The 12887-nt window shown below is 39.7% G+C and overlaps 1 protein-coding gene across 1 annotated transcript in view; it reads left to right on the forward strand.

Annotated features, from left to right (window-relative positions):
• Positions 1 to 2256: 2256 nt before the first annotated feature.
• The window catches only part of dcc (DCC netrin 1 receptor), a 279414-nt gene continuing 268783 nt past the window's right edge, over positions 2257 to 12887 (forward strand). Inside the window, exon 1 of the mRNA XM_029444368.1 lies at positions 2257 to 2392. Within this exon, the coding sequence (XP_029300228.1) occupies positions 2257 to 2392 (136 nt within the window). The remainder of the gene's footprint in view (positions 2393 to 12887) is intronic.

Here is a 12887-nt window from a genome sequence, read left to right on the forward strand (position 1 = left end):
ATATTTCTTGTTTTATTATCCTTAATGTGTGGGTAGGTTCACTTTATCACCCAAAGCCTTTTTGGCTTCATCTGTTTCATTGCTGTTTTCTGTTTTCACGTTTGTATAACTGCATAATAAATGAAGACTAAGATTCTACAGCCATATAAGCAGTTAGCTCACAGTTAGCTCACAGAGCCTCTCAGCCTGAGTTTGCTAAGTTGTTATGGAGAAGGTTCAGTTTTCATCCTGGGATGTTAGTATGGAACTTTGGTCATACTAAAAACATCTAAATCTAAAGCAGCTTTAGATGCTTTTCTGAATCTAAATCCGAATCTTAAAGCTGTGGAAGCGACTTTCTGCTAGGTAAAGAAAAAGCTGTGTTGTTTGCCCCCTTGGCAGACAGGTGTGCAGGAAAATAAAAAACGTGAGAGAAAAGTCCCAACCGGAGCCACTCTAAAAATACATGTGATTCCACCAGACATGTCGCACAGAACAGATTGAGCAGGGTAATATATTATATACAAAATGAAGCCTTGTGGAGGACGGAGCACTAGCTCTACTTCCAGTCATGGATTGTCTGATACGTTGAACCTGCAATAAACTCAGAAGTGGCGTGTGGTCCATTAAGGGCGCCGCCCCTCCTGCAATTCCAATTGTGAAATACATATTTTTGTGGAAAATAATTGTTGTTATTGTTGTGTTATGTTTGTGTATACATTTCAGTTTTTACTATTACATAAATCATATATTATTACATAAAGTTCGATCACTAATGAAAAAGCGCTGCCTATACTCTTTGTCTATGAGCCGAAGGTGAACTTTTCTCAGGACAATGGCAGTATTTGTGTAATATAATTGTATTTTCCTGGTGGGCCCTGTTTGCTTGACAACAAACGCTAAAAATAACTGGATCAGGGACCGACATTTTAAATCTCAAGAAATGTTGCCAATTGGACGATTTTCCAGCTAATTAGGATGGATGCAGTTGGCCTGGTTAATCACAGTGAGGACGTTTCTCTTATTCTTTTCAATATTCATATTTTTTCTGGCTAATAATGAGCAGGCTACTCAACCACCAGCCCAGCGGCCTCTAGCTGATCAGACCAGCTAGTAGCAACGATGGCTAATACAGATGAACAGTTTGCTAAAAAATAGTAGACATATTGCGACGTAAGATGACTTGAATGGCTTTAGCAATATCCTGACCTATATGGTCGTGAATTCGGTTACAAAATACTGTCAAAACAGTTTACATAAAGATGTGAGATGCAAAATGTCAAAAGTCAAGTCAAAATGTTGATTTACTGCCTCCATTTAGTGTTAGAATCTCATTTACTTTTGTTATTACTTACATTTCATCATTTTATTTTATTTTCAAGGAGGAAATGGGCTTCCACTAATATGTTTTATTATACAATAAAAAAAATCCCCCCAAAAGATCTGCAAATATTCGTATTAGAGAGCATGCTGATGAACTGATGACGTTTTTCTCTCAGAACTCAACACAGTTCCCAGTGTTACCAGAGAGGGCAGGAGAGTTCAGCTAATCTCTCCCCACTGCTTTGCCTTTTCTGCCGGGCTCCAGTTTCTACTCCACCTCGCTCCCCTCCGACTCCGCTCCGGTCTTTACCTCCTTCTGTAGATCAATAACTCTGTACTCTGACTAGGCCTCTCTACCTCCCCTCTCTCTCCAGCTGTGTATCCCTATAGAAAAGAGAGAGAGAGAGAGAGAGAGAGAGAGAGAGAGAGAGAGAGAGAGAGAGAGAGAGAGAGAGAGAGAGAGAGAGAGAGAGGATTTGATTCTCTCCCTCTACACTCCTCCTCCTCTTCTTCCGACCCTGTCCATCCGTCCTCCCCGGCAGAAGGAGCAGACCTCCGGGAAGGCAGCGTGGATTTTAACCCTCCTTGCATCTGTGTGAATGGGAATCAGCCGCACCGACAGGAGTGATGGAGACTCTGCTTTCATAGTTACTGGAACTTATTGCTCACCCCGAAAAGAAGGAAACTGCCTGTTTGGGTTTTTCTTTTCTTTTTTCTTGTTGGGATCCAAGCCCGATCGGGGAGGGTTATTTTGGGGAGAGGAGAGGTTGTTTTACACCTCTCTCTCCTCCTCATCACACTCCTGACTCATCCACAGTTGTTTTCTTCTTCTTTTGATTTTTAATTGACAGTTGGATTCTGTGGATGATTTTTCCAGAAATCAAACAGCTGCAGGATTTGCGGGTGTTTTGTTCCTGTGGTTCCTCGGGCTCATCGGAATTGGAGCAGGGCAGCATGGAGCTGGGTTTGGTTGGATGTATTGGTGATGTTTGGGAGCTGAGGGTGCGGAGGGTACGGAGGAGGGGGAGGACAGGAGGAGTGTACCTGCTGTTGCTCTGCTTGCTGCTGGCTGCTCACACCACAGCGCACGGTGAGTAGCAGACAGATAAATATGCGTGATTTCTGCCTCCATCCCCCTGTGTGTGTGTGTGTGTGTGTGTGTGTGTGTGTGTGTGTGGTAGCTGGATGAGCCGGTTGCCGCAGACCAAACGACAATTGACACATTTGTTGCGTCTCCCCATCGGCTGCTGTCTAAAGCTTAATTCAAACCCGGCAGGACTCGGGTCTGGCCAAGTTAAACCTGGGTTGAACTGAGCTTTACCGTGTGTGATCACGCTGTAGGCTGCATTGTTTTACCGGCTTCTTCTGGGTTTAAAGGGTTTTCTCTGGGCTTCAGCAGGTTTCAGCGGCTCTGATCATGTGTGAACAGGTTTTAATGAATGTTACTGGATGTTGCTGCTGATTTACCTTCCATATCACCTACAATAACGAATTCACTGTGCTCAGGTTTAGGCTGCTGGTCTGACTGGGTTTTGTCTGTGTTTCATGAGGTTTCACTGGGTTTCACATGATTTCTGCTGATCATGATGAGGCTTGGTTTGTTTGATAGGATTTCACCAGGTGTTGTTAGCCTTTACCAGGTTTGTTCAGGTTTTTAATGTATTTCATGGGGTTTACCATATTACACCTGCTGCTCTGCTTCATGTATGAGTCCGCTGGTTTGAGCAGATACTTGTGAGTCTTACTAGGTTATGCTGCTGTTTTACCTTCAGCTTCTCTTAAAACAAATCATATCAAATAACAACTAGAATAAAAGGAACATTAAAATCAGGGCCATAATATTTGTGTGTTTAGATACCATATCTGGCAGGTATTGTGTTGTAATGTAGCCTAACATCTCTTCCATTGATGAACCATCTCATCTGAGGGGAGTTTTAAATAATTAGATGTTTCAGTCTACTTGAATAATTCCCAAAGCATTGTTTATGAATCACTTAATGTTTGTTGTTTTGCTTCAGGATTTTGGTTATTGAACAAACAGATCTGAGAGCTGCTGGGCTGACTCTCTCCCTCTCCCTGTGTGAGTCTCCTGCTGTCAATAAATTATGTCCAAACACTTTAATTAAGCTAATTGGTGACACACGCACACACACACACACACACACACACACACACACACACTCCTCCTTCATTCATTCATGAAACCTTCATACACAACGATTTAAACATTTTACGGAAAAGCAGACAAAAGCAGATATTTTTTACCAAGGCGGGTCCTGCTGACTTTCACAGTTCCGGAGTTCTGAATCAGAAGGAAGAGTTTTTGTTTGGAATGAAGCCCTTCACCAGCTCATCCTGCAGCCAGCTGAAGGCTCACACCAGCATTCAAATGGCAATTTTCAGCGCTTAAAATCAATGCATTCCAATTGTGCTGAGGTTAACTGTAGTGATCTTTGAGACACCAAAAGTCGTCTTGATAGTGCTGAATTTTAAGGGAACGGAGAGCCAGAGAGACAAGCTATCAATTCGAAGTGTTGCACAATCCAAAGTCTGGTAGGGTCTTAGGTGTGTGTTTCAAATTGCTGGGAGAACCTTCAGATGCAACTTATGCATTAAGCAAACTGGAAGTGAAAAAGTCTAATTAAAGTCTTCTTACTACTTAAGAAGAAACAATGTTGAGAAGTAAGCTGGAAGATGTTCAGAAAGTCAGAAACTCTCTTTATTTCATTCTACTGCCAGGATGTTTTAGCCTGCACTCAAATGAAGATGGATGGAGCGTTTGAGGTTGTAAAACAGAGGTAAACACATCATCTTTGTTTCCGTTTTGGCTTCATAATACTAGATTAGGTTATTAGATTTTTTCCCAATGAGTTTTAACCTCCATGATTGATCATTAAACACGACACAAGGCTGGTGAACCTTCTGCAGCATCTTCTTCACATTAAAGCTGTCACACACTCTAGGAAACCAGCAAAGTACCCTTACTTCATGGAGTCACATGTAGCGCAGAGCATGATAGCTGAAATGTTGAACTAGGGATGATAAAGTAAGCTATATTAAATGTCCCCTTTGGGGATGGTTAATATCCACTACAAATGTCATGTTGATCTTGGCAATAGTAGTTGAGACGCCTCACTGTGGACCAAACTGCTGGATGAATTGTTTGTGGAAGCTTTATAGTCTATAGCCATACTTACATCAGCATGCTAACATGCTCACAAGACAATGTGAGCATGCTGATGAGTAGCAAGTATCATGTTTACCATGTTCACAACCTTAGCATGTTAAGATGCTAACATTAGTTAATTAGCACTAAACACAAAGTCCAGTTGAGGCTGATGTGAATGCTATATTATAAATATTATATAATATGCTAATAAATTCTGTGTTCATGAGTTTATTTCTATTCTGCGCCGTGAAGTGATGTTCACAATCCTCTGGCTGTTTATCTGTTGTTTTTGTCCCTGAGTGCTTCAATCCTTCCCGTTGATCCTCTGTCTCTGTCTATCTCTCTGAGTGAACCTTAGTGTGTGTGTGTGTGTGTGTGTGTGTGTGTGTGTGTGTGTGTGTGTGTGTGTGTGTGTGTGTGTGTGTGTGTGTGTGTGTGTGTGTGTATTTAGGGGGTGTGGTCATTTTAACAATGCTGTAGGAATCAGCACTGTGTTAGTATTAAGAGTCAGCAGATTTATCTTTGAAGCTTTGTCATTATCCAGAGGAGGATTTGTGTGTTTCTATCTGTGTACATTCTGCTCACTTTTGGTCCCCTGCAGACTCTTTGGTTGGAATATTATGTGAAAAATTGTGCTAAATTGAATATTCTATATATTAATCTATTGATTGCGGCCCCAAAATTCCTTCAGTGTCACCTTGTCCATTATCCCATCTCACACTGGTTTGAGTCTTCTTGTCTCGACTCTCTTTTCATCTTGTCTCCTCACAGTTGTCCACTTGTTTCAAGTTATCTTTTGTTGTCTTGTAAATCTCAGTATCTCATTGGTTCTTCTTGTCTTATCTCATCTAATTATGTATCATTGAATCTCATCTTACCTTATTTTCATTTCTCATCTTAATCAATCTAAACTCATTGTGTCTTGTTTTATCTTGTTTTGTCTAATTTATTTATTATATAATCTAATCTCATACAATTGTACATTTTGTATTAGTTGATGTCATTGACCCCATTTCACTTTCATGTTGTGTGGTGTCTTGTCTCATCTCATATTATCTTATTGTATTTCATTTTATCATAGCATATTTCAGAGTCCATCTACAGTACACTCCTGTTGCCTGTTTCATCCCGTCCTACACTGTGTTATCTGCTTTCATTAGGCTTGATTATCTTGCTGTGTTTCTTTTAGTTGTAGTCAATTTAATCTCTGTCCCATCTCATGTGTCATTTTTTCCGTTCTCATTTTATATTTATCTTGTTATGTTATTTTATTTTCACCTGTCTTGTCCAACCTTGTCGGGTCTAATCCATTTCTTTATTATCTTATCTCGTCTTGTTGTATGTTTTCCTGCCAGACATTTTATTGTCCCATTTCATTTCCTGCAGTTACACACACACACACACTTCCTAGGATTTGATGCCTTGCTGATGGACCCCTTGGTGGTAGAATCTCTCCTCTATTTAAACCACCTACTTGCTGCACATGTTTCAGTCTCAAGCTCGTCCTGCAGAATTCTTCAGGCCTGTCTTATTGACCCATCTCTACTTAAATGAAAGCTCCCTGCTGATCAATAGGTCCAGAACAGCAGAGACCCTGTCCGTCTAATAGTGATAAGTTATTGATCAACTGATGAAGAGTCTGATGATCACACACAGCTGACTACTGCTGAAAATAATTCCTAATCTTCCTGTTGATATCAGGGTATTGATTATGAGACTGAAGACTGATGGAGTTCAGCAGCACATAAGCATCTTTCAGTCATCAGTCCACCAACAGTATCAATCAGTGTGCTACAGCAGATTCCAGAGAGGGAGGGATGAAGGTTTCTCATCTTTGTCAGATGATGTTCTCAAATGAAAGAATGCAATCAGAAAATAATAGAAATAGTTTCAATATATAGAAATAGAAATAACTTCAAACAAATATTCATGAAGATACATGTTTGTGAAATAATAATCCAAAGATTTAATTTTGGATAACGTTAAATAGTTCATAATTCATAGTTTTCTTAAAATAAAGAAATACAAGCATAAACTTTGTCATCAGATCAAAAATGTAAATTAATGCAATGTGTGTTTTTAAAATAATATTTCTTGTCATTATGAAATAATGACCTTATAATCTCAATACCACCTATTGACGGTTTTGGGCTAATGGCATATATTTCTTTTAAAAATCCATATTAATAAATAACCTCATGACCTTAACTTCTCTGATCAGCTGTAAGAATCCCACCTTCTTTCTGTCTGTTGAAGCAGAGCTCAAAGGGCAGAGAGACAGATCAGGATGGATGATTGGGAAACAGATGATTCAAAGCTACCACAGTAACTGTCACTGGGATGATACATATGCATGTGTGGATGATTTGTCTCTGCTTTGCTTTGATAAAGTGGAGAGAAATATATGTTTTCATAAAAAAAGGTGTTATGTCTACCTCTGCTTGGTTACAGTAAGAGTCTTTAACCATTTTCCAGGTTTTCAAAAAACAGCAACAAAGAAACTCCAAATGCTGCAAAAAAGGATGAAACAATGAAAGCAGGAGGAGCTACATTTATTAAAGAATCACATTAAAGCTAAAAGCTCAAAGCAGTAAAACCTTTTCATTAATACGCAGAGCTGAATAATAAATTCAGAGACGATCCATTAGACACAGCAGGCTTTTAACACCAAGGAGATGTTAATTTACAGCTCCATCCACCCACCCATCCACATATCTATCTGTTAATCATGTAAGCAGGAGAAAATACCTTCATATTTAATCAGTTATCAAGTTATGATTTGACTCCTCCATGTTTCCCAATCATCAAGATCCCATTAGGTCCAGTGCAACCAGCACATACTGTATGCTGGCATAAGACTTCCTTTGTGGTAGATGGTAGTAGGGCCGGCCGCTCGTACAAACACTCTGTGCGGTTGTTGAGGGCCACAACCTCTATGGGGGGCCACGCCATACATGTTTAACACCCGAGCCTCTGCTTCAAAACAAAGTGAGCATGATGAAGAAACGTGTCATTCAGTCCCGCCCCCACGTGCTGTGTGTTTGTGTGTGTGTGTGTGTGTGTGTGTGTGTGTGTGTGTGTGTGTGTGTGTGTGTGTGTGTGCCCTCAGCTGAGAAGTCCTGCCGAGGGAGCAGAGAGTCGTCTTCAGTGTTGGACAAATATTAGCAAAATAATTGACCACATAAAGAAGTGCAGTGATTGCACAGACAGCAACTTGACGGTTGTGCAGTGCTGTGAGCATTACAAAGTCCACTGAAAGCGCTGCGGTTTCCATGAACGCCACACTGATGTTTATGGGCTTAATGAATAAACAAATTAATGAATTATCTTTATTTACATTGCTCTTTTACAGCAGTGCCATCATACATGTTATCCATAGTTTACATTTTTGGTTATCCTGTCATTGAACATTTTCTCCTGCTTTGTGTTTAAGTAAATGTTCATTTTCATTCCTAATAATATCTGCTTATTGCCCATGAGTATATCAATAGAGAAGAAAGGGAAGTGAAAGTGTAAATACATTAATAAAAAATTATTAATAAGATGTAATGATTGTTGATTACAAAAGTTCTGATCAGAATTCACTACATGTTTACAATCGGGTAGGCAAAACTCGATGCAATATTTTAGATCAGTGTATATGATAGAATCGTGGCGTTAGAATGTGCCAGAGCCCACCCCATTTGGGCAAATGTTCCCCCGCTGCCTCGCTGCTCCATAACCTTATGGAAAGCACTGCTGCACCAAAATCCCAGGGTGATCCCTGGATTGTAGTGATTTGATTAAATACAACTTTATTTAGGAATAATGAGAACCTTTGGTGGGTCTACGAGATAACACAGGAGGTAATACTAGCACGTTTCAGAAAACTCACATACAGTTGTGATTCCCAAACAAATGAGATATTAATGAAATTGCCAAAACCTTTTTTGTATTAAAGTATGGGCTTTGAGAGCCCTCCATGTCTCAAAACATAAGGATCTGGATTTGTCTTGTTCTCGATTTAGGACTTGACTTGGAACTTGTTGGTCTGATGACTTGACTTGGGTTCGCCCGGTCTTGTCTTGAGATGTGTTTATCTTGATTTGGGATTTGTTGATTCGACTTGAGACTTTTTCTGAACTTTTTGGTCTTGAGTTCGACACAGCCTCTTTGGACCCTTCATATGTTGTGTTGAGCTGCTGCTCTGGGCTCTCAGTGTGTTCCTGTAACAGGTGAATTGTGTGTTGCTGAGGTCTGGGAAGTTAATTGTTTGGCCAAATGAAAAATAATGTGTAATCACAGTGAGGAATGGCAGATTAATAAGGTGAACAAGTGAAAACTGCGCGTTAGCTGCTGCTCGGCTCAGTCTAATTTGTTTTTTTCACTCCTGTGGTGGACATAAAGTCATTTCACAAATGTGAGATAATAATTCAAACATAAAAATATGGATGTTTTTTGTGTGTGTTTGTACAGCAAAGCTTCATTTATCAGTCAGTAGTCGACCTGAAGCAAAACACAGCTGAGTGGGAATGAAAAAAGGACAAATACCAGTTCTCCTTAAACTACAGTTATTGTTCATAAACTGTGTTTACTGTCATATTTCATGTTTGTGTCATTTCTCTGACTTTGAGTTCAATGTAACTTTAGATGAGTTGTAGGTTTTGAATGGGAATATAGATGCTGATGTTCTGGTATATAAGTGTGTCTCTACTCTCAGTGGTTTGCTCATGCAGACCTTCATGAGACACTGAAACCAGATTCATTGAGAAACCACAGAATGTTTACTGAGTTTCCAAGTTAGTTTAATATTTAAATGGAACTTGTCTCTATGGAAAGATATAGTGTGTTACATTGTTCATATTGTACTAATCCAGGAAACTGCTGAGAAGCAAAGGATGCAAATTGAAATAAATAATATTTGGGCTGCAACTAATGCTGATTTTCATGATAGATTATTCTGCCTATTATTAATATTTGTATTTGCATTTGTATTCATAGACTTAAAACACAAAACAAAAACACATAGTAAAAACTAAATTGGAACCTGTTTTTGGATTGATGATTCGAAATGTATATATTTGCTAAATATTTGCTGATCAATTTCAATTTACAGGTTAGGTAATACATACACAATGCATTTTTGTGATAGAGATGTATGTGTGGCTGCCATAGCCCCAGTTAAAGTGATGTGTAGTCAATGGGACCTACACTACACTGTCCTAACTATACTGTCCCCTCCCATCTCAGAAATCAATATCCAGTTTAGAGCTGCAGTAACTGTCTATATACACATACTCTATAATCTAAGATGACTGGTTAGGATACAGTTGCCTGTTTACAGAGCTAGCAGATAAAGAGCAACGTTAGCATTGTATTTAGAGAGCTAAAGTTTCTGGCTTCCTGATGAATGTTAGTCTGATATTTTCTCTATCTACCAGCCGCGACAGCTGGTGAGTCTGTGTGTGTCATCATGGAGACTCCTACTGTAGCAGGAAGTACCACAGAGGAGGTTTTGAGTAACTTGCCAGATGTTTATATTTCTGTCTGTCGGTCTTTGCGCAGATTTTATCACTGTGATAGTGTCACAACCTTCCGTCACAAAACTGCACAGATGTGCAGTTGAGACCAAAATGAAGACCGAGTTCGAAGATGGGTGTGATTCTAGCAAGGGCGCTGGAAGTATATGGGTAGGAAGTTGGGAAGGGGCCATCAGCTACTTTACGCTTCTGGCCCAATTTCAAAATAAGCTCCATTTTCCAGCAGTAATACATCTCTGTTTTTCCATCAGAAACTGAGCAAAGATTTTCCAAGCTGAATTTGTTGATTTTTTAGTCTGACAGTCTCGGTGTGTAATCATTAAGTCTCTGGATGTGTTTCTGTCTGTGCATTATTCAGATGCTTGGATGGAAAAAAACAAAAAAAGACAGGTCTGTGAGTAATTTACAGAAAGATAATTTGTCTCGGCTCTGAACATTAGCCTTTAATTTATGTCTTGTGCTCTCTGCTGTCTATATTTAACATCAGCTGCTCTGCTCTGACATTCATACATTATTCATGTTGAGAAACTGCATTACCTGCCCGAGGAGCATTACATCTCCCTCACCTTTAAATCCTCCTCATTAATACTCCTGCAGGCTTTTACATTAATTGGTTTCTACTTATTTTATTCCTGCTGCTGCTTTTTTTTCCTGCTTTGCTGCCTTTTGTTGTGGTTGTTGTTTTTTAGTCTGCAGAGAAATTTGGAGCTGATTAAAAAGTGGAGAACAAATGAAAAGGTTTTTATGCAGAGGCATAGAGTTTTCTGGCCTCAGGATGAAAACAGTTTGTATACTAAACCCCATGACACACACACAGACACACACACAGACACACACACAGACACACACACAGACACACACACAGACACACACAGACACACACACAGACACACAAACACACACACACAGACATACACACACACTTCAAAACACTAGAGGTCGCCAGTATTCGGAGTACAAGTACTCCAGTAATTGATTTGTCACAAACAATTAATTATCTTCTATTTTATTAATTGATTAATCATTGTTGAATTAATTTATTATTCATAAAAGATTTTCCAGATTATCTGGAAAACAACAAGACAAATTTAAGATGTCTCCTTGAGCTGATAAGATTTTTTATTTTGTTATAAAATTGTATAGGCTAACTGACCAATTGATAATACAAATAAACATTACTTTGAGCTCTAGCACACTCACTGTCAGAGTACTGTCACTTTTGATGTTTGCCCACATTAGTATTACCTGTGCTTTTTATTGCATATCGTCCCATGGTGAAGCTGGTCCAAATATCACAGTGGTGAAAATAGTTCTAAAAACAGAAATGTCCACCACCTGATAAAAGATCTTCACTAATTCATCTGTCATATATGGCTGCATATTGTTGGCCATACAATTGGAAAGAGAACACTGTGCTGTGTTCTGAAGCTGTACCAGGTGAGAGGAAGGGGGCGTAGCCACAAACGTGCAGGTGTGCTGCACCTTCACAGTGCAGGGCTGCTGGGACTGGTTTTAAAGTTGAAAATACATGTTAATTCTCCTGGACTCCTGTTCTGCTGTAAACAAACAGGACCATCAAGACTCTGAGGTTTTGGCTGAAATCCAAAAAGATCCAAGCCAGCAGACACGATCACTTCCTGCGCAGCCCCACAGCTCTCGCCAGATGAGATGAATCGCCTCAACTGCAGCAGTTTCCTCTCATAAATATTCATACAGCGAGGGGTGGCGTCATGCGAGGGAGCGAGAAGGACTCCAGAAACCAGTGAACCCTGAACGTTCACCGAACACCTTCCTCCTTCTTTCCTCCCCCAGCCAGCAGCAGCACGCCACCCGGCACCGCAGTACAGCCAGCTGGATTTATAGCCACTTATAAAGATTAGTGATGCGTCCTGCATGCATCACACACACACACACACACACACACACACACACACACACACACACACACACACACACACACACACACACACACACACACACTGAAATGCAGTCTTACACACAGAACTGTGGAACCTTCTATCTCCATTATGTAGAGTCTTTGTTTCTAAAGATAATAATTTTACCACTAAATAGGGAGATACATGTTTTCAGAACTGAAGCTTAGATAAGGGATAGGACTGCAGTGTTTCCAGACCAAATACAGCACAGTTTATTATGGGGTTTCTTTTAGGAAGTTTTTCCTTGTACGATGCGAGGGTCTAAGGACAGAGGGTGTCGTATCCTGTACAGTCTGTAAAGCCCACTGAGACAAATGTATAATTTGTGATATTGGGTTATATAAATACATTTGATTTGAATTTGATTTGAGTTTATACATCAAACCATTTTAATAAATCAGTTTGCAGCTGAATGGCACTAACTGCTCCAACTCATCTACAGCTTCCTTCACACAGATACAAGCATTGGCTGATTCTAGTGTCCATATTAGGACTAGTGGTGGACATGTGCTAAAGAGAGTGTGTGCAAATGAGAGCATGAGCAAAGCAGCCAGTTAAATTGTGTTGTATGAATTAGATACCAGCAATATTCTTACTGGTTCCCACGGACACTGACATGTCTCCTTTCATGCTGCAACTACATTTAAGTGTCAGTGGGAAACAGGAAGTGTCTTATTGTTATCTAATTCACACAATACAACTGCATTGTCAGTCTTTATCATGATGTGATTCATATAAGGAAATTACACATCATCAATCATCACATACATCACTTTTACATCACTGTAAAAGTCTAACTGAACTTTTTTGTTTAATCAGAGCTATGCACTAGAAAAGAGATACATAATCATCAAACACTGAGAAACACTGAGTCTAAATTCTGTTCAACATTCAGCTCTGTAAACTAAGCTTAAGTCAGCAGTCAGCGCATTACTACACTTAATACTTTACCAGGAGAAA

This window comes from Cottoperca gobio, chromosome 12 (assembly GCF_900634415.1).
Source record: "Cottoperca gobio chromosome 12, fCotGob3.1, whole genome shotgun sequence".
In the NCBI taxonomy this organism is placed as follows: Eukaryota; Metazoa; Chordata; class Actinopteri; order Perciformes; family Bovichtidae; genus Cottoperca; species Cottoperca gobio.